Consider the following 26,391-nt stretch of genomic DNA (forward strand, 5'->3'; position numbering starts at 1 on the left):
CGCTCTGAATTTGACGAGAACAGGGCTAAAGTAAAGCACGGCGCATTTTTCACACTTGGAGACCCACTTCTTGGACCTGTTCACATTTCACTGAGCGCCGTTTCCGAGCGAGGTAAGCGTAAAGTGAAAATTATTAAAATTTAATGTCGAACAAACCTTGAATGCTCAGTCATTCGTAACGCGCGCTTTGTTCAAAGCGGAAGCTATAATTCGCGACGGCTTTTGCCAATCTGAGCAAAACCCCAACAAAGGAATAATAGGCTTTAAGGATAAACGATCGAAAATATGCGTGGACTTGTGATATACGCGTGTCTGTTGACGGGTCTCTTTTACTTTTCAGAAGGTACGACATTTAAAATAAATTAATGCGAAATCAAAAGTTAAAAGTTTCAACAGTCCGCGTGTGCTTTCTAAAAAAAACATTGAAATGTGATACACAAAATACAATAAAGTTTATTATTTTATTTTACGTTACTTAAAAAAACCAATTAGTGCTGCACAATGCGTCTATTCATAGTCTTGGTGTTAAATAATTTTAGAAAACTAAAAAATATGTTTTATTCTTATGTGTGATAATCTTTGTTATTTGCTATTATTGTTTACGCATAGGTAAGCCATGTCCTGAAAAGACACGCCCACACAAGACGCGCTGCGACGCCTACTACAAGTGCAGAGAGCTGCCCTCGATGGCGCATGTCTGGGTGCCCAGCCAGTGCCAGGAGGGACTTGTCTATGAGCACAATGTGGGCAGCTGTGTGCTGCCAGGCGAGGATTGGGAGTGCATCACGCCCAGCGATCTGCCGACCAAAACTGCGAGCCAAACAAGTCTAACTAGGAAGGATGCCAATATACTAATAGTTAATAATCAGCAGAAAGCGGGACTGTTGCTCAACGAACGAAACGATGATGATGATGTGCAAATTGTGATGGATGCCACACTAAGCAGCGAGGAGCAGGAGCAAGAACAGCTGTCAAATCCCAGTGAGGAGGACATCAGTCAATTCGATTCAAGCGGCGACGGCGAGCTTGTTGATCTGGATGGCGCACAGAATCGTGAGGGTGCTGGGGAAGTCAGCCACAGCACGTCATCTACTATGGCTACGAGCACGGAGCACAGTTCCTTGTTGCCAACTAGCCCAAGTAGTTCACTTATTGATCCACAGCTGACGGCGCATTTGCAGCGTCTCTCCCAGTTGATCGATGGACTGCAGCAGACTTATCAAAAGACGGACAAACCGCAATTGGAGCTGCGCCCGGATCAGCTGAACGCCTTTCTGGCGCACTTTGATCTAAAGAATCGTTATGATATGCTCAATCCACTGGGCAATTACAAAGAGTCGCCCATATCCAGCACCACACCCATGAGTATCACTAGCACTACTACGAAGCTGCCTGAGCCGACAGCCAACAAAACGCGTCTGCAGGAGCATCTGACCAAGCACCGCATGCAGCCAGAGACAAAGCTAATGCTGTCCAATTCCCAGCCATACTCCTCCTATGGTCCAGGCTATGCTAATTCACAGATTGTAGTGAACCGTCCTGAGGGCTCTGTCTTGTTCACACTGCCGCAGTTTCCCAATCCCATGAGCGCTGAGCTGCAGTCTCAATCGCAGATGCAGTCGCCGAGTAGTCATAGCCATAGTCAGGAGTTTGGTGGTGATCATGAGCCCAAGATCTCAGAGGAGACGCTCAAGACTGTGCTGGAGCTGTCCAAGCAGATGATTGCAGCACAAAATCTGCCCAAGGTGCTGCCAAATCCCGCCTACAACAGCGCCTACTATGCGCCGCCCATACTGCAGCCAGTTATATTGGCGCCGCACTCCAATCCCTACCAGCAACAATACTATGCCATGCAGGGCTATGAGCCAGCGCCGGCACACTATGGACACCACCACAAAAACTCAGCCAGTTACCATAACAGCAACAAAAAGCAGCCAAGCACAACAATTATACACAACAATGTGATTCCAGTGCATTTGTCCAGCACCAGCTCGGGGGAAAAGGAAATGCTGGATGCCTATGGCAACAGTCTGGGTCACTTTCCCAACCTGGACAAGCACGCTCTAAGCAGCAACAATAATAATATTGACAATAACAATTATTATAATAAATTCATAGCCACAATGACAACTGCGCGTCCCAGCATTGCCGTGACCACCATGAGCAGTCAGTTTGGAGCGCCAGCGCCCGCATATGGAGGCGAATTTACGCTTACGACGCCACGTCCCTTTGAGCAGCAGCCCTCGCCGGCTACAGTGGCGAACTTTTACACAGCAAGTCCGCATCTAAATGAACAGAATGTCAACCAAGTCTACCAGTCGGATAGCTATCCCACTGGCTACCCAATGACTGTCAATATACAAAGACCCATGAACAGTGGCAGTGCAGGTCTGTTTCCAGCTCAGCTGGAACCAGGTCAGGTAAAGATACGACCCAATGCGGAGAAAATCGAAAGCATGGAGATGGACACTGACGAGAACAACAGCAACAACAATCGGCACAATTTACTGACCTACAGCAGCTCCAGTTCTAATTTGCATGGCATGAGCCAGCAATTAGCACCCGAGCCGTATGTGGAACAGCAAAGCACAGCGCAGTTTATGGTGCGTCCAACGCCAAGCGTGAGCAGCAGCATATATAGCGATGCCGCGGGCAATGTGGGTCTGAGCATGTTTAGCTCCACAGGCTCTGCCGGCCCTAATCTGAAGCTGAAGCGCCCACCAGGCGCGAGTGCTGGCTTTGGTCAGCTGGTCAACTTTAATGGCAACTTTATCAGCCTGGATGTGTTTCAGAAGTCCATAATGCCGCTGCTGACTCAATCGCCCGCTGCGCTTTCGCAGCTCAGCAATGTGGAGGTCATCAGCTGCCAGGCGGGCGTGCGTCAGGCCAATCAGACCGACTGCACGCGCTACTTTGTCTGCAGCAAAAAGGACGGCAAGGTCTTGTCCTATGCCTGTCCACCCTACACGGGCTTCAATCAGCAGACGCGCATTTGCGATGCGCAGACCTACGCGCAATGCGGCAATGTGCCCTCGTTTGCGGGCTACTCCATCGATGAGAATCGCCGCTTGCAGCTGGAGACGCTCAAGATGCTCAGCGAGGCCAAACGGCGACAGGAGGCGGCGCTCAAGGCTCAAAGCATTTCCAATTTGCTGCAGCAATATGGCCAAAGTCCGTCAGCAGCTTCGCCAATGTCTGCAGAGCAGAACATGCTCGACTCCTACATGGTCAGCTTTCCGGAGCCGCAGATTATCATCAGCACGCCGCGTCCCACGCCAGCCACGCCCACGCTAACGCCCATAAGTCACAGCGGCAGCGGCAGCGTTAAGAAGCGCAAATATTACTGCAAGGAGGGCGACAAAATCCCAGATCAGACCTCCATTGCCAGCTACTTTGTTTGCTACAAGAACGCGCAGGGTCAGATGAAGGGTCATAAGATGACCTGCTCCAAGGGCTTGGTCTTCTGTCCCAGCACGCTGCTCTGCACGCTCGCCAGCAAATGCAATAGCTAAGCCCGCGCCCTTTGTTTAGTTTTCTAAGTTATTTATTCTAATTTTAAATAAAATTTGTTAAACAAAAAAGACATTACGACTATTTATTCCGGGGGGTTAACAAGAAAGTTGTGTGGAAGACCTTGTGTTTCAGTTTCTCTTGTGGCCTCTTGCCAGCTGCTTTAATTACCTGCGAAACGACCTTAGCTCAAGTATATTCGTATATTCGTAGTTAAATGTATGCCAGTGCCCAATTTATGAGACGGGTCACACTTTAGCAACTTACTGGCGGTACTTGCTATGCGTCGAGAAATTTCACTTTTTTTATGTGACAATCCACTTTTATTTCATGCTCTTAATAGCTCTTGACATTTGTTTACATTTCAACTTACTTGAGCATAAACAAATGCGCGAGTTAATAAACCATAGAAATTGAAATAAATGGCAAATTTAACGCGTTAATTGTTAGATTTAGATTTGTCTGATTAAATTCTATTTTAGAAATTAAATCAAAATCTTCAACATTATTTTCACAACGCCAGTGAGGCATTAATTTAATTTTTATTTTAGCTGCACATATAGTCGTAGAAAAAAAATATATTAAGTTCATTACTTATCCAAAAAATTAAAGAAATAGCGTCGTCCTCAAAGCTACTTATGCCTTAAATCTGAAAATTATCTTTTACTACTTTATTTTGGTTCAGTTTAGTTTTAACCGTACCTGACTAAAAAGTGATAGTTTGTTATTTAGTTAATTCAAGGGGTAATATCCACTTTCTCCTTTAATTTTAAGTAAAAGGCGTAAATATAACGGGCATGCCACCACCTCAGATAATTCTTCCCTGCACGTGTCTCTCGTACTCTAATTAGTGTCTAATAATTGTCTAAATTAAAACGCATACAAAAGCGAAGAGCACGCGTCTGTCACAATAAAATTTCACATTTGCATGCTCGTGGCTATAAATTAGTTGCTCACGCATCAATTTCCCACAGGGAGAAATTGACAGTCTGGCTATAAATATGTATATTTATACTCTGGTACTCAAAACTAGCCAAAGTTAAGTAGCTTAATACGATGTCAACTTACGCAACCTGCACTGAGTTCGTTGAATTTTCATACTTGACCTTTAAGCTGCGGACGCAGCGCAACGGGAGACCCTTAAAAGCTTCACCATGGAAGCCCAATGGTGTGCTCGATGAAAGTTGTTTGCTTGCCACTTAATGCACCGGTTCTCCAGGCGTTAATTTCCAGCGGGGAGTAATAGAAAAACGCATAAATGATGAATGAACAGAGCTCTGAAAATATGTGCACAGTGTGACGTAAGTGAAAACTAAATATTATGCGTGGAAATTTAATGTAATCCAAAGTCAAGCAAACAAGATTCAGATTAAATTATGAGATATGTCAAACAAAAGATTGATATTTGATAATATGATAGATAGTCATATGCAAGTTGGAGAATAGCATGTCATATTAATGATGCAATATACATTTGTATATCGCACGTTTTTTCTGCTCTAAAGTAGAAAGAAAATAAATATTTGTGAGCTAATTATTTTGAATTAAAAAATAATTAAGCAATGCATAGTTCAGTGTTAGTGTTAGTTTTCTTTTTATTTTCAACTGATGGATGAAATCATCTGATTTACATAATAGAGAGATCTTTTTGCTTTCAATTCTGGATTACTCAATTCAACAATTGCTACAATTACAATTACTAGCGCTAATTTAATATGTTTGGTTTTGTTATTGAATCAATTTGATTTTCTTTGCTTTTAACACATTTGGTTTTTTAAACTAACAACTAACATGTAACTTTCAGCGGCAATCTTTTGTTTTCACTACTTAGATGTATGTAACAATATCCTTAGGTTGAACTAGTTTCATTTTGTTTGTTTGTATCTTGGCGGTTTCAAAGAGAGAGCGAACTTTGTATCCATGGGGAATACTATAACTATTTAAATTTAAGTACAAGTACAATCGATGCGAAAAACTACAGAATGCTTTCAAGTGGAATTGAATGGCTTCAAGGTTTTTACACAGCACAGCAAGCGGTTAATTAAGTTCGACTATTTAGTTAGCTTTGGTTTTGGTTTCCTTTCGGGTTTTTGATATATTTTCGAGTTTAAAAATAGTTACGTTTTACGATTAACTTGCTTCAGCTTATAATACAATTATCACATACTTTTTGATGATGATATATATTCATTTTCATTTTCATTTTAAATTTCACTTTTGGTTTGCAATATCCGAATGGTTGCTAAAAAACTAATATGTTCTTAATTAATACATATACATATTATAGTTATATATATTGCTTTAAGTTGTAGTTTCGCGTTTGCTTTTTGGTTACACACAGACTAGACTCTAATCCAACAAATGTATACAGAGTTAGAAAAAGGAATAAAGCAATGCAACATGCTTTGATTAAGAAGTTTTTGCATTTTGAATTTGAACACTACTCACACTCTTATCGTCTAATTTACTTAATTTTTATCGACACATATATAAAGCGCAGGAACACAGTTTGTAGCCGCTACACAAAATACATTATATGCTATACGCTTCTCTATATAAATATATATATATAGTTTGAATATGAGATCTTGTGCTTAGACCATGCCGAAACCCTCGCTGCCCTCGCTGATGGCCAGCAGCAGTGACTTCTCGAATTGCTCATAGCTTTCGTAGTCGGGCAGGCAGAGCTGATTGAAACTGCAAGGAAAGAAGAGTTAGTTGCTAAACTGTGGGGAGTTGGGCACTTAACTTACCAGGTGTGCGCTGTGGGCAGATTACCAAAAGTGGGCGCTGCTGTGATTTGAAACTGCGGGTTGAGCTCCTGAAAGCCGCCGGGTGGCAGCTGGGAACAGCCCGTGGTAAATTGCAGCAGACGCGCCATTTCGGTTTGACTAAAGTTGCTGACGCCGGCCCAGAACCAGGCCAGCACACGTCGAAACTCGGACGAGTTGCCGTTGGCAATGTGATGCGCCTTAAAGTCGCTGATGGAGTACTCGCCAGTGCCGCACATGAGCAGCTGCAATTAAATCATAGATAAAGTATAGATATTTAATTTATAGATAGATTAAATTTTAACGATTGCGTACCTCCAGTTCGTTCTCATCAAAAATGCTGAGTAAATTATCGGGTATTATGGCATTTAGACCCTTGAGAAAACTGTCCACCTCATCCTTGACGCTATTGCAGAGTCGCTGCTGCGCTAGAGCATCCAAATATTGATTCTTTGTGGCATTGGTGACGCGTGTCCTGGCACCATTCGGTATCAGCTCAATGGTCTTGCTCAGCTGACCGCTGGCATCGTAAAGCTCCTCGACAAAAAACAAGCTCCAGCGTGTCCGTAGCATCCAAATCTGTGTCCAGTATGTACTTAATCTTGGACAGATACAAGTCGGGGATCGTCCTGCTCAAAGTACTGCAAAGCAAAGAGTATGCATTAGACCCGACCCCAATAATGATTAAATTTTCTGCTCACCTTGTAGTGCACGCGTAGTCCAATGAGCTGTGCCAGGAAAGGAGCGACTGAAGCGAGCGCGCACCAGCTGGCGGATAGCTGCCGCCCAGAGCGCTTTCAAAGAGACACTTGCCCACCATTTTGCCAGCGAACTCAAAGTGCTTGAGCTTGAGCTGGGCGGGGCGATTGGGATTCGGATGCACCAGAGCCTGATGCTTGTCATGGAATGTGCAGAAGAGATTGCTGCGCGTGTCGAAGAGTGCGCTGCAGACAAGCTCGAACCATTCGCGACGCAGTCCACCCCAGTCGATGCCCTGCTCACCCTGGAATGTGACCTCAAAGTTGCCGCACCAGTCCGAGACGGAGAAGCCCTTGGTGGCCTTCATGCTGCTTTCGAGTATCTTGTCGCGCTGCACTTTGAGCGCCATTTTCTCGTGATAGTAGCTGGCATGGAACTTGCGCACCTCGTGATAAAAGAAGTCCTGCTTATCCTTGAACGTCTCCGAGCCGCCAATGTTCTTCAGCAGAAAGTGCGTAAAGGTGGCGGCAATGATGTTTCGATCCTTGGAGGCCAGCTCAATGCGCGGCTGGGCGCCATCGTCTATGACGAACACTGGGCCATGCAGCTGTGTCACCAGCTGCGGCAGAAAGTGAAACTTGGTCGACGGACACAAGCGAAAGGTGGCAATGCGCTTGGGTATAAACTTGAGTATCATCTCCTTGATGGTCACCTGGAATATCAATGAGTTCTGAGTCTTCACACTCTCGCTTCACTCACTTCGCTAGGCAAAAGGTGCACTCCCCACTCACCTGCTTGGGCCCCACATAGCAGAGCACCTTGCGCGGCTTGCTCTTGGCCGCCCCATAGATGCTCAAGAGCCTGGCTTCGTAGCAAATGTTGTGCTTCCTCGAAGCGATGTTCTTGTGCACCAACGTGGTGTCGCTGCCTGCAAGAGAGAGAGGAGAGTTTAATATAAATTGGAAGAAGAGATGGACTCTACTTACTGCTCAGCACAATGATGTCAAAGTCGCCGTTGGGCAGCTGCTGCTCCTGGTAGCTGATGACGGCGCGCAGGCAAATGGGCTCGGGAAAGAGCGCGGTCACGGACACGCGCGAGTTGACGCGATCGTAGCTGAAGCTAATGGCATGCTGCAGCTTCTCGAGCGACACACCGTGCAGATCATAGATGGCCACCTGGTAGCCCTGCAGCGCCTCGTCGGACTGCTCGAAGAGACAGGCATTGCCGAACTCGTCGCGCGGTTCGATGTGCATGAGCGTGGGGGCGCCGGCACAGCAGATGACCGTGCTGGCGGGACGAATGAAGCGGGAGCGGCGCGCATCGATGGCGCCGGGCAGGAAGTTGCGCACAAAGGGCGAGCCGGCAATGTGGCTGGCGCCGATGAGCACCGAGATCTTGTACTGGCCAGCGGTGCGCACTGTAAACTTCACTTTGGCTATGTTGGCATTGTTGGGATCCGTGGAGGCGAGCTCGCTTATTGTGACCACCTTGCGTGTGCCCTCGGTGACTTCGACAAAGAACTGATCCGTATCGCAGATGGGATAGGGCTGGCCGTTGCGCTGGAAGAAGCGCACCACAAAGCACATGGTGCCGCCCACCGGAGCCGGATCCTTCCAGTCCCACTGCACCTTACAGTTGGCCGGCAGCAGATACTTGCCGGTGACGTACTGCAGCAGCGAGTGTCGCGCCTCGGGCGCCAGCGAGGGCTGCGTCATGGCGGCAAGCGTGACTAGACCGGCAACCGAGACAGAGACCACCAGCATGCCACCCCATGTCCAGGCGTCCTGGTGCTGGCTCGACTTGACCACCGTCGACCACAGCTGCGCCTTCAATGCGTCCAGCTGTGCCTTCGATGTGGGCAGGCTCTGGCGCGCCGTCGACCACAGCTGCCAGTCCTTGCCTAAAATCTTGCTCGCCCGCGAATCCTCCAGCCAGTAGACGTCCTCCAGCGAGGCCACCTCAACGGCCAGCAGTCGCTGATAGTGATGCTGCAGTCGATGCTCCCGCAGCCATTCGCGCAGGATCAGCTTCTGCTGCAGATGCAGCGCAGCCCGCTGCAGTCGCTGCTCGTCCCCCGGCGGCAGCTCCGGCAAGCGTTCCGGATCCCCCGAGCTGGACAGCGATGAAATGCCTGCAAAGCAAGAGCGAATAGAAGACAGTTGAGTAACTTGAGCTGCTCGCTTAATTGAGTTAAATGCGAAAACTTTTGCCAAAGGGCAAACATCAAGCAGGCAACGTCAATAAAATAAAATTAGCTTGATGGTGTCTAAAATTACAACAGCCAACTAATTTGTATAGGCGACTACGTCAATGCCTCAGCCCTTGCCCCTTACCCCAATTCCAGGCCACTTGAGTTGCCAGAAACTTTGACAACAACGCCAATCAATTATATTTCAATTTTTTATGACTCTAACCCACGTATTCACGTATTCAACGACGACTACACGGCGGGCTGCGACTTTGAATGTCGTTGCAAACGACATTTAATGCGCTGTTGGCGCTTATCGCGCACAGCCATCAAATCGAAACCCAACCCATCACCCCCCACCCCCCACACAAAGCTCAATCCCTTACGCTTGACTTCACCTTCTTTGCTTTGGTGGCGCCTCCATTGTGATTGTGGCGAGGGCGGCAGCGAGGCGACACCAAAACTTTTCTGCTGCAAATATGTTGGATTCAACTTGTTTGTGTGCAAAATAAATGGGATTATTTCCTCATAGAGCGGCGTCCAAAAGGATGCATCAACATTTCATCGCAGGCTGCGCTTAATTAAATTATTTATTTAACTGGAGTCGAAATATCAAATTCTCTTTTTACTGCACGAATGCCATTTATTCAATTATTGCATTTGTAATTACAGCGCAGCGCTCGCTTGCATTCAATTTAATTTTTAATATCAAATTAAAATACAAAAAAAAAGGTAGCTCGACTCCGTGACAATGCGCATTTGCTGCATTGCCGTGACCAGGATTCGAACCTGGGTTACCACGGCCACAACGTGGGGTCCTAACCACTAGACGATCACGGCTACGCCGAGCTATAGCCCCATGACGCCCCAAAGCGAACAAACAAACATGAGTCAGAGATTAGCAGACCTAGATAACAGGTTTAAATGTCGAAAAGCAGGTTCTAAATTCCGAGCAAATCGATTCACATATATTAAAAGAATTTAAATAATCGTATATATAAGTATAAAATACGTTGACCCAGAAAAAAGTAAACAGCTTCATTCATCATTTTGTACCAATCATTGCTGTTAAAATTTGCATTATTTGCTTTTGAGTAATTATTTAAAACTCAAACCCCACATATTGTAAGCAAAAAAATAAAAATCAATTCATGCAATGCAATTAGTGATTAAGCCAAACATTAGGTAATATTTTAATCTGAAATATTGTAGAATGTTATCCAGAATGCTTGTCTCTTAAAACTCGTTTTGAATTTACTAAATATTGATGTCGTGTAATTATTGCCAAGTAATTTCTTTTATAAAACATTTAATGATTACATTTCCTGCTTTTTACTAAAGCATTAATAAATAATTAAAACTGCATTTTTTTTATAGTTTCGACATTAGGTTACCCCTTTTGGCAGCTACTCCACTGCTTTATAGATCTCGAGGCTCGAGGCGCAAGCTACAATTGTGTGCAACCGCAAAGCCCACTTTAGGCCCACAAACGAGCAGGCGCTGGGCCCCAACGAAAAGCTGCATGTGGTCTTTGGGGGCCTCCCGCATGCCAAGCGGAGTGTAAAAATAATACAAGAAAATAATGCGATAGAATAGAGGAGAGAGCGTTATTTAGTGGCGACATAGAACGAAAGTCACGTTTGCGTGCCTGACATTCGAAAGCGAATTTATTTCGTTGGCAATTGGCCCCCAAATAAAGAAAAAGAAAAACCGAACCGAACTACGATGCCGACTGGCGACTCCCTAATTCATATTTCGCGTGAAACGAGCAACTTCCGCTTGAATTCGTGTGGACTTCAAAACGCTGAAAACCGTTCGTACAAACAATGAAAGGCAACTTTCCAGCCCAGCTACACGTATGAATGTATTTAAGTCTGCGTGTGTGTGTGTGTGAGTGGAATTAAAGCATTTGTGTTGCATATTTAATGGCGCGACAGCCAGCACTGCTGACCTTTCAACTTGATTGCTTAACGGGAATCGCTAATTGCTTTTAATTAAATCAAAAGCCATATGCTAATGCGAGTAAGCCATTGAGCTTTAAAGCTTTCACAATTTTAATTGAAGTCTAGTCTTAAGTCCTTACCGTAGGCATGTCTGAAATATAAGACCAGCTTGGTGCCTTGCAAGAACTTTCTTCGACGGCAGTTGGCCGACCAGGCGACTTGCATGTTGTAAATCAAGATGGACATATCATATTGACTGCAGCTGCCAGTTGGGCTCAGTTGCCCTTTGACCTTCGCATAGCCGCGCAGCAATATCAATTCTTTGCCAATTTCTGCATCCTCTGGCGCCAACTGCAATCTTGCCATATACATATGTATATGTGCATGAGTATACGTGTATGTGTGTGAGTAGAAAATACAAAATATTTCTAAATTTGCGCTACGTAATTTACTTGAATTTTGACATAGTTTTCAAAACTCTGAGCTCAGCCCAATGCAAAACTTAAACGCTTGACTTTTGCACTCACAGCAAGAGACAGAGAAAGGCAGAGAGAGAGAGAGAGAGAGTGAGAGAGCGCGCATTGCACAAGCAACAGCAGCAGGCAGTTTACTATTTGCTCACTCATTAGCAACAATCGCAAGTTGGCCAAGTGCTGGGCAAATGTTTGCTGCCATTTGGTGGCGCAAAGGGATTGCCTCAGAAACTTGCTCTAATAGGCTGGCATTATAGCAGCTTTACATTGTCATCATTCTGTGATTAATATTTAAAGCGATTCTCCCTAAACTCAACTTGGCCTAACTGGCAGTTAAACCTGCTCGTGCGTGGGTTGCGCTTTACTTGGGCAAAAGCTTGGTACACAGCAAAAATAACCAACGAATTATCGCTCCTTTCAGTTTATATTTCATCAAAAGAATTACTAGGAATTTAAGCTTGATTTAAAATTTCGAGTTTTAATTGTGAAAGGCATTAAAGTGTATCAAATAGTCCAGCGAGCAAGCCAGGCCAAACAATAAATTAACAAATTACGTACGGCTACAGTGACAATAATAAGTATTTACACACATACTACAGTCATGTTTCAAACAATAAATTAACAAATTAATGGACAAACCTTTGAGGTGAAGCTTTTCCCTTTTACAGCGTATAAATAGTAGAGCAATTTTGCTACATAGCATAAACAACCTAAAGCTAATTTTATTTCATATTTCATTAAGAGAAATTTTAGGAAATTTACCTACAAGGCTTTATTCAAAATTTTGAATATCAAATATTCGAACAAGCAACTACAAGTTAACGTTCATTTTATTTATATTTCGTTATAAGAATTATTAAGAAATTTTCTTCTGTGGTAAACACTTGTTTAACATTTCGAGTCATATTTGTTGCAAGTTTGCTCAAAGCCCAACGGATTATATCTCATTTGAGTTTATATTTCATTAACAGAATTATGAAGAATTAAATATAAGTGGGTAAGCTAGTGATTTTTTATTTCAGAGCCTTTGCCTTTTAAGGTGTATCAAAGAGTCGAGCAGCTCTTCAATATTCAATGGAATGCCTTACGCATTGTTCAACAGACAGTTTGACTGTGTATATTTTTTGCTCTGAGTTTATGTAACCAGTCGTTGCCTTATTGTTTCCTGACAGTGTTGTTTGCATTATCCTTTTATCGATTGTGTGTGACTGTGCAGGGCCAGAGGCGCAAGTGGGGTGAACTGGGAGGTCGGGATGGGCTGCTTGGAAATCACAATTTGAACGACATTCGATCGTCAAGTGTATGCAACGTGCGGGAGGCGGGAGGGAGGGGTTAGTGTGGTGGCAAAGGAGCTTAACTCGTGCACAACAAAAGCCAGAGTGATGCCTGACTGTTATTTCATGCTTTCCCTGCTGTCAGCATTGCAGCTTACCGCCCACCGCCCACCGCTCCGCCCACAACGCATACAATAGTCGTTACGCTTTTGTGTTTGTTTACAAAAGTGAAAAATGATAAAATTGCCAGTTCACAAGGCCACAGGACACAGCGCTCGTCTGTTCGTTCGTGTGCAGCTTAAATTCGCAATGGAAATATTTCATAACTTGTGGCAGCTTGCGTATGTGTGTGTGCGTGTGTCTGCACTTTAGTGCAACAGCTTTGGCAAATACGCATGCATAGCTCAGCTCAGCTCAGCTGCTTGCAATAATTTATGCTGCCAATGTGCAGCAGACAGGGCAGGGCAACAAAGAATATTTCCATATTTAATTTAAAAATAAAACACAGCTCTCTTCGCCTCACTCACTCACTCTCTTGCGCTTTAACATGCCACACTTGCCTCAAGTGGCGGCATAAATTCAACTGCCACTTTGGAAACAGCCCCTGCAAATTACGTATACGCAACTGTTGAGCAACACAAACGACAACATCAGTGCGCTACATAAAATGCTCACCTGCTCTTGTCTCTCGCCCCCACCACATTGAGTGTGCTACAGCCTGAGCTCTCAAGGCGGCTGCTTTCAATGTAAATTTTGTGCAATTTAGAATAAATCTGAAGCCCAAACACACAGCCCAAGAGGCCGTAGCCTGAGCCTGAGCCCGAGTCTGTGTCTAGCAGACTAAACAAATATGCTGCAGTTATAATAATAATATTTAAGAAATATATAAGACAACTACAAGAGCTCTGGTCTTATTTAACTTTGCAGCTTTTTTTGCTACTGTAAGCATTTGGTCATACTTCCGCCTTAGACCAAAGCTAATATGCCCAACTGTTAGTTAAGCTGCCTGCTTGGCGCACTTGGCTCCCAGGGCTCAGCTCAAAATGCAGCTGGGCTGAATGTATACGAAATGAGCGACGCAATAAAATTTTAAACACTTTGTGCAAATGCTTGGAAGCAGCAGCTCGGCAATTGCAGTTTGAGATTGAGGCAAGTGTTGACTTGCAATTGCCTGCAAATGATGATGGCACTAGAACTAGAAAGCAATGACGATGACGATGACGCTGACAACGACGACAATGATGATGATGATGTCGTGCTTGGCATGCGAGGTATCTCAGCAAAGAGAGAACAAGACATAGGTATGTGGCAGCTAGACAAACTCCTGTCTGTTTAGTTTGCTCATCCTTGCACACAGTCAGTGATTTAGCCTTCGGCGTGAGCCCGCAGCCAACGACAGCAGCTGTTGCATTTTGGTTGACACCCCTTGCCGCTTGCCCTCCCTTTTAGTCAAGCGTTTACATTTTTGCGGTCTACTCACATGCTGTTTGACAAAGTTCAAATGTATGCACATGTGTGTGTGTCTGTGTGTGTGTGTGTGTTGGGGCATGCGAATGCGGGCAGTCATGCAACCACAAGCCAACATTGGCGGCAAACAGGTGCGCGCACTCTCCTAAAATTTAACATAACACAGCACTGGGATTTGCGCTAAATGTCCTCGTTGCATTATTAGTCCCCTCAACTAGCAAAAGTAAGTTTATCATAGACGCAAAATACATTTACACAGGTCTGATCTGTATGATATTAATCCATAGAATATTCATAATGCGTATTTCTACGATAGTCATAAGTATTTTGTCAACACGACTGTTAAATGTTTTGAAAGTCAAATTTTTACTGCCACAAAGTTGTATATTTAGATGCTATACTTAACTAATCAAACTTCAACAAATAAAACAACTAATAATACGTTTACTCTAGAGGTTAAACAAATCATAAATATGTAATGCAATTTAAAAAATAAACAAAAAGATTAATTGAGTTGAATTTGCTAATAATTTATTTGTCCTTGCTCTTTATATACCTAACAATGCTTATACCTCAAGCTTTAACAAATCATTGAAATTTCTCAATTATTCGCATTATTGCCATTAAATTTTACAATGCTTTGCTGAATTTAAACTCATTAGAGTTTTCCTCTCCACGGAAAGATTTATTCGACAACTAAAGAGAAGCCAAAGTAATTTAATCGAAGTTTCACCTATACTGGAATTTTGTCTGCCATTCAAACTCTTTATATTATATTTTCTTATAAACTTATCAAACTATAGAGCTCAACGTGGTTTCTGGTTAATCTTGAGTCTGCTTAATTACATAGTTAACAATAGTTGCTCTTTATCTCTTTAGCACTTTGCTTTAAATTGTAGTTTAATTTCACGCTTGAGCTCATGTTGATTATGGACAGTTGGATATTTATTTGTTTACAGATTAGAGCCTTGTAAATTTATGCATTGTGCCGTGGCAGGCAGACAGACAGACAGACTGAATTTATATGGTTGGCGTTGCATCCTGCGCGTTGCAGCCACAGCCGCTGCCGCAGCCGCAGCTTAACCTACTTTCGTTGATGCTGATGCTGTGCGCCACATGAAATGCATAAATTTGTATTATTTAAACATTAATTTAAGGCCTGGTCAGGCATGAACATAATCACTGTTGGCCATAGCCATAACCAGAGGCTCTGTGACTTTTGCCAGTCGCTAGGCTTAGGCTTAGTTCTATGTATATTCCCAAAATCCAATTTACAACTTTAATGCAGACCACAAAATCCGACAAAAGCACTGCAAAATCAACTACCGAGCAAACAACAACAACAGTAAAAAAAAAATGAGAAAGAAAAGTTTATGTTTTGCTCTCCGAAAGTAAAAACTCAAATTGGGTTAAAACCATAATGCCAAAAGTATTAATGTGGCACTCTGCGGCCCAAACCACAAGCATAAAATGGTTGCAGTTACAGTTACCTAACTTACATGCACACATAAAAACGTATGTGTGTGTGTGTGTGTGTGTTATGGCGAGTGCTCGGCGAAAAACATTTGCCAACTAAAGCATTGCCAGCCAATTAGTGGCCTAAAAAAGTAAACGCTGGTACAGCTTGCCACCCATTCAACCACCCACCCACACACACACCCACACACACATACACACACCTGCGCGAGCGGATGCAAACATGCAAATTCGCATAAACAAATTTGCACAAGCGAAGCTGCAACACTTTGGCATTTCGAATTGAAGTTGCGTGTATATATCAAGGCATGTTTGTGTGCATGTGTGTGTATGTGTCTGTGTTAGCGCGTTGGTGCAATTGCATATACGGTGTCAATTGAAGGACATACAGGCTTGCCATTGTACGTTAGAGATGCCAACCAAGAGATTATATAAATATACAGTAAACATTAAATACAAGCAAAATTTTATTGTAGCCTATTCACTATGTAAGTTACTTTTTTGATAGGCACACTGATTATTTTTCACTTTACTTTTCATTGATCCATTAGAATTGACAACAAAGGCAATGTATTAATTGCATTTGAAACTTAAATAAGATCTACGAACTTTGCATTAGCAATTTCTGAAACGGATTTTATTTTAATACTTGAACTGAACAAGACTAGTAAATCGTAAACTGACTTACTTTACAATTATCACTACTTCTTCTATATAAGAACTTTCCTTAGATTGCAAACGGATAGATTTTCATATATAGACAGATAGCATATAGCACATGGTTTTTTTAATTGGTATAGTCTACATAATTATAAAATTTATTTGAGAAAATTAATAATGATTTCGTATTCCGAATTTCAATTGGAAAAAGGCTAAAACGGCCACACCGATGAAATATTGACTTATTCATGTTATAGGAAAATAGCAGTCAGCTATTAATTGGCCTTTTGCGAATTATTTTGAAATTTGATTAATTGAAATATATATTTGCATACTAAAAAGCTTAAGAGCTGAATTTTAAGGTATCATTTTATTATTTCTTTGTTTCTTTGAGTACAAATTTAGTATTATTAGATTTTTAACCAATATGTTTAGTAATATTAAGTCAATTTTGAATCAGTTTATTAAAATAGTTGTTTCAAAAGCATTTTATTTGGTGAATTTTAGTTATTTGCAATTTTTGTAGGCTGTTTGACCAGAAATCGAATGCGCATCACTGTATGCTGTGTATATTTCCGACACACACACACACACACACATAGAGAGAGAGAAATATACCTAAATGCAGATGCAGGCACGTGTGTTAGTTTGGCATTTTTCCCATTACGTGCATAACAGCACTTTGCTGGCCATTAGCATTCGAATTTCGAAGCTTGCAGTGGGTTATGGTTATGTCATTGCCATGCTAAGTGAGCATGTGTGTGTGTCTATGTGTGTGTGTGTGTTCAGTTTAATTAACAACTGAACGTTGCTAAGCAGTCGCTAAAATGCTCAAGCGTTAATTTGAAATTGCGAAAAAGCCTCAAGACTCCAGCTTAAGTTCAAGGCAGCAGATCAATGCAAACGAAATGGCTGCAATGGCTGCCGGAAACGGAAGTACTTGGCTAACAACTGATGGCTGCTGATGTGAGTAATGTGAGATATTGCGCATACGCCCCGTTGTTTGATGGCCGCAGCAAAAGCGCAGCGCTCTTGAATCTTTTGAATCATTTTTGGTCCACTTAACTCACCTGAGGACGCGGACTGCGAGTGGCGCATTGTGGTGACCATGGCTATGGAGTTAATTTCCGATTCGGGCGACCACATTGTTGAATTTTTAATTGTAATTGCCGCGCGTTGTTTATTTTGTTAGATTTTTGTTTTATTGATTTAAAAGAATGTTTTTTTTTTTGAAAACTTAATGCCTAAATCAAGTTGCACTTTGGGCTGCCATCAGAACTGAGGCGCGTGTGGCGTTCACCATTTGTTCTCTGTTTCGTTTTTTTTTAAGTTTATTAAAAAAGTTGCTGTAGAAAGTTTCGGCATATTTCATGCACACTTTGAACTCCGGACGACTGCGAATCGAGCGCAAGATTTACAAAAAGTTTTGCATTTTGCAAAAAGGCACAGAAATTATAATAATATAATAATAATAATAATACGCTGTACTAAAAGTTGCAAATCTGCTGCTGCTGCTGCTGTGGGCGTGAGAATTGTGCGCGGCTGTAAATGAGTTTCGACAGTCGATCCACCCCACTCCACCCCACCCCACCCCACTCTTAGAACAGCTGGCTGCCCTTGGAACTTGGATTAAGGGGCTGCTGTTGCGAAACAATGAAACAGCCACTTTGCTTGCCAAGAACTTGCAATAAAGTGAGCGCCAACGAAATAATGCACAAATCACAGTTAAAGTTTTATATGCAAGCAACTTTAGTCTGGCCCAAACCCTTTGCACTTTTCTCGCTGCCACTTGCAAGCTCTGCTCGTGGCTCATAACGAGCGCTTTTGTGACCGCCATTAGCTGCCAACAGCCAACTGCCATCAGCAGCAGCAACAGCAACAACAACTACAACAGCCAGCCAGCAGCAAAGTTGCTTTTTCATCTTTTGCGCTGTAAGCATCTTCAATGCAAGGGCAAAAATGGCTTTTTGTAGTGGCAGCAGAAAAAAAATAAAACAATTACAATAACTACAACAACGACAAGAACAACAACAATAGCAACAGCTGCTGTTGGCAGTATTGATCCGTTGGCCTGCCTGTTCGCCTGCCCAGCAGCAATCCTCTTAGCAAAAGCTTATGTTCATAGCATGGTGAACAAATTTGCATTACCCAACAGAGAGGCGTTCAACTGTTGTCATTAACTCAAAATGCAACCACGCTGTTGCTCATTAGTTAGAAATATATGCAAGGGGAGCTGCTCATATAGCTTTAGATTCGATTAGAATGTACATAAAGTGCCAAAAATCTATTACAAATTCTATTATACTAAGAGTATATCAAAGCTAAGCAAACTGATGCTTTGACTAAACAGCAAATGGAAAGACTTTAGCTACTTTATTGATATTGATGAAGAACTTTTTCGGTAATCAGCGATCAGTAGATATGCGCATAGCTCGAGTTGAACTGAACAACTGAACTTAAGAGCTGAGCTCTCAGCCTCGCCTACCTCAGATCGCACTATAACAAATACAACGATGCAAATTGTTTGGATCGGTTGCTGCGTGATAAAATGTGTGAGAGAGAGAGAGAGAGAGAACGAAAGGTCGCCTTCACTTAAATGCAAAGGTGGGTGGCCTGATCGACTGACAAGCAACTCAATATGATAAGCTATGGCTATGCGACTTTATACTGTGCGGATTTCTCAGTGCGCCACTGTAGCTCTCAAGTCTAATGCCTGATAATCTCTGCTTTGACAGTCTTTTTGAGCCATAGACAAATATTGATTGTAAGCCTTATATAGACACACACACGCACATACACACACACACACTCTTTGCAGAAATAATAACATGCGAGCCACGTGAGCAGAAATGATGCGTACTTAGGCAAACGTGTCCCTTCACTAGCAGCAACTGCCAACTGCAGCCCACACTGAGGCAAGTAAGTCAATAATTTGACAGCAGACTGAACTGAACTGATGGCTCCCTTTTCATCCTGTTGCTGATGATGATGATGAGCAGTTTATGTTGTTTTTGCCGCACTTTTGTTTGCTTAGCCAGCCAATCTGAGGTGTATGGGGCCTTTTGTGTGATGCAAGAGAGAAAGAGAGAAAGAGAGAGAGAGAGGCGCCTATTTTCCGCAGCGCTTTCCCTTACCCGACGCGACGCTTGGGTAATGTGAGCTGACAAACTTTGTCTGCAGTTATAAGCACTAAACTGTATGCGAGTGTATGTGTGACATATAAGAGTGTGTGCGTGTGTGTGTGTGTGTGTGTTTACTGTCAGAATTTGTAATGAAAGTGAGCTGTTCATTTGCTTTAGGGTCGCCAAGTGGCCGCTGTCTATTTGAGTTTTCCTGCAGTCGCTCTTTCTAAGCGAGTACAGTGGCAACACGCTACAATAAACTAATACTCAATATGCTTAGCTGTTGCTGTTTAAGTTTTGCTTCACTGTGCGTACATGTTCATTGCGTGTGTATAAAAAGTAAAGCAATTGATGCCATTTTTTACGAACAGACACACACACAAACTAAAACACGCACACTTGCATATACCGTTGTGCGTGTGTGTGTGCGTGTGTGTGTGTCTACTAAAGTCATAACATGTCATAATGCGAGTAGCATGTGTTTTGGAACAAACATTGGGCCTAGCAGTCTGTCTGGGCATGAAACTTTTATGACTACAAATTTCTTTAGTGCAAAACAAACAAAACAAAAAGCAAAATAAAGAAAAGGACAGCGAAATGTTTTCTTTATGCTAATGCGAAACCTGCGAGAACTTGACTGCGCCAAATGTTTTTTTCATCCTTTTATTTTTGGTTTACTCTCTCGCTCTCTCTCTCCCGCTTTGTTATTGCACAAGTGAAAATAATTTTTGCGTTGAAATGCGCAAATGTTTTCTCATGCGCTTTGTTTGCTGCATTCAAGGACATTACAAAAGGCGCAAACAATATGATAATTTGCGTAAGAGCGAGACAAAGCAAGTTGCAGGCCACAATTCAAGAGAGAGAGAGAGAGAGAGAGAGAGAGCGGGTGCGTTATTATAATTGTGGGCTGACAAATGTGACAACAACAAGCAAACAAAACGCTCTCAAGGGCCATGGCAATAATGATAACTAACCACAAAGAGCGCCGCAGGCAACGCAGCAGCCACAACAACAACAAAAACAACAACAGCAGCTGCTGCTGATGCTGCTGTAACAATGACATCTTAGAATGACACTTGCCAGAGCGGGACAGCAACAATAGCACATACATGACTCTGGGTGCTTCCGTCTGGCGTCTGTCGTCGTCGTCTGGCGTGTTGGCCTACATAACAAAAACAGTTGCAGCTCAGCTGTTATAACGGTATCTTACAGTAAGGATGGACACACATGGACATTTATTTTGACGAACCCTTGCTATACCCTACAGCAACTTGACAAATTTCTATTGAGGATCGAATAAGTTGGCACTACGTATGCGTAATATTATCTTTGTTATTTTGAAAAAAAAAAAACAAAAATACAATTACAAGTTAAAGCTATAAATCTGCATTTAAAATGTTACTATGTATATTTCAATTTGCCAGACGCAGTACTTCAAAGTTTTCCCTACGCACATTTCAACAGAATATTTAAATTATTATAATTGTAATATTTTGCTAACAAATAAATTTACGAAATTTTGAAACCCTATTATCTTGTCTAGGATAACGGAAATGTCGAAACAGCACTCAACTATTGTAGTTTGTATGTTTTTGCTGCTGCCATTGCTGGCACTCAAGTCATTTTTAACGCTTGTCCCCCCCGCACACCTTTTAATTTGCTTAGCCACAAGGCCCAACTGCCTCTCTCTCCCTTTCTCTCTTTTTCTCTTTGTCGTGCAGAGAAACAAGCGCAATTTCCTTTTAATTTCCATGGCAGGCAGCAAGAGAGCCCGAAAAAGCAACTTTTTTTTCTTCTTTGAAATTAGTAACGAAAGGAATGTTGGTCAGTGTTTACCAAACAATTATTTCCTCTTTTTGTCGCACAAACTAAGTGTTTCCGACCGGAGCTACCTACCTAAGCAACAGCTCCCCCCATCTCTTTGATTATTGATTAGGCTAACAAATTGTTACTCATTGTATATTCGACTGGCTTTCGCCAAAAATACAAACACCAATTAATGCCCAAAACAACTTTACGCTGACGCATGGCTGTTGGCTCTTTGGCTATTTTTAGATTAACTGAATATATTATGCGCGTCAGATAGATATAGTTTGGTATAATTACAGCTAGAAATCCGCATTTTATGCGCGGTCGATCATCGCGGTTCCATGGTGTAATGGTTAGCACTCAGGACTCTGAATCCTGCGATCCGAGTTCAAATCTCGGTGGAACCTAAAATGTACTTTTTTTTTTTTAATTTTTTTTATTATTTATTTATAGTGTTTGTGAAGCTTGCATTTTTTTTTTTTTAATATATAAAATACTATGAAGCATTAATTTTTAATTATATATTTGCTTGACGAGATTCGCGGTTCCATGGTGTAATGGTTAGCACTCAGGACTCTGAATCCTGCGATCCGAGTTCAAATCTCGGTGGAACCTGACATAAAAACCAATATTTTTTTTAGTTAAGCCTCACATTACGTATACAAGATTGCATATATTATGCATAAATAAATTACGTATGCTGTTGGAATTGCTGTCAACCCTTTTTTGGGGCCACGGCAGTGTTAAATGGCAAACAAACAGGTCAGAGCTAAAGCGCCAAATCGGAATAAAAAACTCAACATAAGGGAAGAATTTACAACCCGACAACAAAATAAGTGGTACGCAAGTATAGTCAACGTCAAGTGCGAATGAAGAAGACAGGCGTCAAAATTAATTGCCTATTAATTCTTTATGAGCGGAGCGCGGCGACCCACTCTGTGCAAAGTGACAGTTACAACAATAATAATAGTAATAACAGTAATAACAAGGACAGTAACAGCGACACTGGCAAAGCGAAAGTAACAATTATAAAACATAGCGAAAAATAATGACACACAAATGGCGATTTGAGCACTAAAGCGAACACTGAAAAATTCAAAACCAATTGGAAGCGTAGGCGCTGCTCAGCTCAAGCTATTGACCCTTTTGACACGTGCATTGAAATTTGGGTTATGAATTCGAACTTTTGTTGTCACGAAGTATTTGACAAAGGTGGCCAAGAAAAATCAACATTGAAAATAGAAAAACAAAAAGCACGCAATTGTAGAACAATATTCATTTCTGTTTGTATTAAAGTCGCTGTTGTTGTTGTTTTTGTATTTATTGCGTTCCTTTGCAACAACAAAAACAAAAAGAACTAAAGCAAGAGCAACAAAAACATTCGATAACGCGGCGGCGTCCGTACTTTGTCTATCAACGAACCAGCGCGCTCCAAAGCAAAACCAAAACTGAGCATTTAAGGACATTTACGATTGATTTTATACCGAATGCACGACTGGCCACATTCTCAAATCATCGTGCGATGTTCATGCTGCTGCTGTTGTTGTTGTTGTTGAGCTGGCACAGAAAACTTCGTTCTGTGAATGGGGAGCCAACAACGAAGCCACTCGCTTAGCCGAGCTCGAATTCGGAATAAAAGCTTGTGTCCTGACATGCTGCCCACCCCCATTCCCAAGCAAGCTAGCTCTGTTTTCATTCAGCAGGTTGTTTATATATACATACATATTGTATATACTTTGCGCGCACTTATTAAAATTGCATTATAATTACCCTGCGCCATGTACATTTAAATGTATCTGCGTTAAAATTGCCCCCACTAATAAAGATACATACATACATATACACATAGATACTATTTTAAAAGCATTGTTAGCTTGACGTGCTTGTGTCTGCTGATCAGCGCACGTCAGAGTAATACAAAACTGGTATTTGGCTCAGCAAGATCAGCGCGGTTCCATGGTGTAATGGTTAGCACTCAGGACTCTGAATCCTGCGATCCGAGTTCAAATCTCGGTGGAACCTAGAGTACAATGTTTTTTTTTTATTTTTCTTAATTCACTTAATTACAGTAATTGATTACTTTCAACTTGCATGTCAATTATAGTGGAGGCAAAAGCTCACTGCACTTGTGGAAATTAACACGTGCAAACAAGAGAGAGAAAAAGCTTTCAGAGCAGCAATACATGAAACAATTGCGCCAAAAATTAGTTTTTTCTACATCCCCACAAACAAAAAAATTGCAATTGCGTGTATGTATGTCAAGTATGTCAACTGTTGCCATTAGGGGAGAAATGTCATTTAAAAGTCAAAATATACTTCATATATTAGCACGTTTTTAGTTTAATAAGCTCTGACAAAACTTACCTTTATCTCGAAATAGTTGTTGGTAAGCAATCCATTCGTCGGAGTTAAGGCTGGATGAAAATGATTCGTGGGAGGTGTACAGATGCAGCCAGTGCCAGTCTGGACTTGACCAAATCAATAAAACAATCTTTACCAATGAGACGGTAAACATTAAACTGAGAACGATTGCAATTAATACTTTAAGCGAGCGCTTCAACATAATCAAATGCACATTAATACATATAAAATTTGTTTGAATTTACAGTTTTTATTGTTGATGCTTTTTATTTTGGCACTCGCATCTGAACTCGATTTTGGTAAGAGACAATTGCGCGCATAAGCATTTTGTATTAATTTAAATGCACGGCCTGTAATTATTATAACTATTACACAAAAGTGCAAATTATTGTATTATTAATAATGTAAACAAATATGCAATTGAAAAAGCGTGACCGAACCTTGACAGCACCAATAATACACAAAAATACCAAAACTGTATATAAATACCATGAGCATGAGTATGGCTGTGTATGAAACTAGCACGTATCATCTATAGCATAAAGCGCGCAAGTAGTGACGCAAGAGAATTTTAAATTGGTACGAACGAGAGGTAAATATACTCATGCGCACATATAGAAATTTCGGTATGAACTAGCTTAGCCACTTTTAAGAAAAGTTAAAAATATGTATAATATTAAAATATACTTCTAATTTACTAACTTATTTAATTTAATAAAATAAAAATAATATTATTTTTGTTCAGGTTCCACCGAGATTTGAACTCGGATCGCAGGATTCAGAGTCCTGAGTGCTAACCATTACACCATGGAACCACATGAATGTCTCGTGCCTAATTTTAGCTAAATCTTACGCCCACAATGATGTTAGTGATTTGCTTTAAAATGAACCAATGATTAAATACATTTATTTACAAAACAAGCTATTTTTATAGAAAGCATATTAATATAAAATATTTAACTAGAAAAAAATAAAGTAACTCCAAGGTTCCACCGAGATTTGAACTCGGATCGCAGGATTCAGAGTCCTGAGTGCTAACCATTACACCATGGAACCGCTTGGACGGAGGCCGTCAAAATTCATTGTAATACCTAAACAAATCATTGAAAGTCAAAAAATCAAAATCAAAATCAATGTATTGAAAATTTTCTATTAAACTGTTTATTGTTAATAAAGCAGAAAAAGCGTGGCATTCAATTGGATTCCCACAAATTATTGTTAAAAGATGAAGTAGCTTTTTAAATTATTTTATTCATTTTTTTGTACATTTTATTATGCATTTATCTCTAATTAGAATTGCCAGCGCGCGCTTTTTGCATGTCCATTATCACGAGTCCATTTACGGGCTATAATCACTGCCAGTTTCTCAGCACTTAACCGTAATAAGCGTAGGGGGAGGCATATCCCGAGTAAGCTGAGTAGGCGTAGGGGCTGCCACCATAATAGAACTGCGGCGATGGCTCTGGACTAGCGACAGGCACTGGAGCAGGTGCAGCACGAGGGTGGGGCTCTGGGGCAGCCAAGGCAACGGCGAACAGAGCGGCGAAGAAGACAACCAGCTAAATGATAAGGATAATGGATGATTATGTTTGCAACACAACTTCAAGGCTCAACTTACCAGCTTGAACATTTTGAAGTTTTGTTTTGATTGCTTTGATGTTATTGAGACAATTGAACGTTTGGTTTTGTGCTGATGGTGTGATGAGTGCGGCTTTTTATACAAAAAATGCTGATGCTCATGACTTATTTATGATGATGTGGCATTTTACTTTTATTCGGATTTATATGGCACAAGTATTCTAAATAGTTTTTGATAGTTTTGTCATCAGACAAAATTCCTTTTTTGCATTCTAATGACTTCTTATCGTAATCTTATGATTCTGGAACCACAACACTACACACACACACACACACACCAGATATCGTATATTGAAACTGACCTTGAAAGTGATTGCTGCTTTTGTTTGGTGATTAAAGCCAGGCAGACAAATATTTGGTTTTGCGACTTGCATATTAATTGGCAATGGCTTAGGCCAATTGCTTCAGCACATTCGCGTGATTGATGCTTAAATATACTAAACAAAGTTACGGTATGTAAACAGAACAAAAAAGTAATGTTTGGTTTCTATAATAAAATGTTCTCTAATAAATGAGAGCTCATTAAGTATCTGCAAGTGTTGAATAAAAATGTCAAGTCACCAAAAAAGCGCGACAAGTGTCAAAACAAAAGTGAAATGAGTTGACAAAAAAGCAAAAGTAAACACTTAACACTCTTTAAGCCAAGATAGTTGCAGTGCTAGCGCATTTAGAAAGAATACACAGTAATAACTCTATATATAAATATGTTTAAGTTTATTTTTGTTTGGCAGCAATTGCGATTTTGGCGCTGGCAGCCATTAGATGTCGTTAAGACAATTAATGAATGCTAAAAAGTCGTGCAACCAAATGCATATTGAATAATAAAACAGAATGACAATACAGGCGCTGAATGATGACAACACACACAGCACAATGGGCGAGGAGGCTTATGAGCAGTCCCTTGTTCCCGTCCAGCTGCGGGGGAGCTAATGACGCCAACGCTGATGTTCAAAATACAGGCATGCAAGAGACATTGTTCGATTTGGTATATAAAAGCCA

The 26,391-nt window shown here is 41.6% G+C and overlaps 3 protein-coding genes and 6 non-coding genes across 9 annotated transcripts; 4 read left to right on the forward strand and 5 right to left on the reverse strand.

Annotated features, from left to right (window-relative positions):
• Positions 1 to 285: 285 nt before the first annotated feature.
• On the forward strand, positions 286 to 3,512 carry LOC108597305. Its single transcript, XM_033294047.1, has 2 exons — positions 286 to 343; positions 610 to 3,512. The coding sequence occupies exons 1-2, from the start codon at positions 286 to 288 to the stop codon at positions 3,510 to 3,512; spliced, it is 2,961 nt and encodes a 986-aa protein (XP_033149938.1).
• A 1,575-nt stretch (positions 3,513 to 5,087) lies between these two features.
• LOC108608110 (apoptosis-resistant E3 ubiquitin protein ligase 1) lies at positions 5,088 to 17,632 on the reverse strand. The gene is given in 11 exon segments (XM_017999338.2): positions 5,088 to 6,207; positions 6,264 to 6,526; positions 6,597 to 6,833; positions 6,835 to 6,903; positions 6,905 to 6,922; positions 6,983 to 7,021; positions 7,023 to 7,055; positions 7,057 to 7,710; positions 7,772 to 7,908; positions 7,967 to 9,112; positions 17,533 to 17,632. Coding segments are annotated over 11 exon segments (2,775 nt in total). The 5' UTR covers positions 17,609 to 17,632; the 3' UTR covers positions 5,088 to 6,104.
• Trnah-gug lies at positions 9,938 to 10,009 on the reverse strand. Its single transcript has one exon. It is a non-coding gene; the product is annotated as a tRNA-His (tRNA).
• Positions 17,633 to 21,728: 4,096 nt separating the features above from the next.
• Positions 21,729 to 21,800, forward strand: Trnaq-cug. The gene has a single exon. It is a non-coding gene; the product is annotated as a tRNA-Gln (tRNA).
• Positions 21,801 to 21,936: 136 nt separating this feature from the next.
• Positions 21,937 to 22,008, forward strand: Trnaq-cug. Its single transcript has one exon. It is a non-coding gene; the product is annotated as a tRNA-Gln (tRNA).
• Positions 22,009 to 23,343: 1,335 nt separating this feature from the next.
• On the forward strand, positions 23,344 to 23,415 carry Trnaq-cug. The gene has a single exon. It is a non-coding gene; the product is annotated as a tRNA-Gln (tRNA).
• Positions 23,416 to 24,497: 1,082 nt separating this feature from the next.
• On the reverse strand, positions 24,498 to 24,569 carry Trnaq-cug. Its single transcript has one exon. It is a non-coding gene; the product is annotated as a tRNA-Gln (tRNA).
• A 169-nt stretch (positions 24,570 to 24,738) lies between these two features.
• On the reverse strand, positions 24,739 to 24,810 carry Trnaq-cug. Its single transcript has one exon. It is a non-coding gene; the product is annotated as a tRNA-Gln (tRNA).
• Positions 24,811 to 24,985: 175 nt separating this feature from the next.
• Positions 24,986 to 25,478, reverse strand: LOC108605648 (neuropeptide-like 4). The gene is made up of 2 exons (XM_017995436.2): positions 25,373 to 25,478; positions 24,986 to 25,313 (listed from the first exon to the last, which is right to left on the reverse strand). The coding sequence occupies exons 1-2, from the start codon at positions 25,382 to 25,384 to the stop codon at positions 25,128 to 25,130; spliced, it is 198 nt and encodes a 65-aa protein (XP_017850925.1). The 5' UTR covers positions 25,385 to 25,478; the 3' UTR covers positions 24,986 to 25,127.
• Between the last annotated feature and the right edge of the window lie 913 nt (positions 25,479 to 26,391).

The sequence above is a fragment of the Drosophila busckii genome, chromosome 2L (genome assembly GCF_011750605.1).
Source record: "Drosophila busckii strain San Diego stock center, stock number 13000-0081.31 chromosome 2L, ASM1175060v1, whole genome shotgun sequence".
Taxonomy (NCBI): Eukaryota; Metazoa; Arthropoda; class Insecta; order Diptera; family Drosophilidae; genus Drosophila; species Drosophila busckii.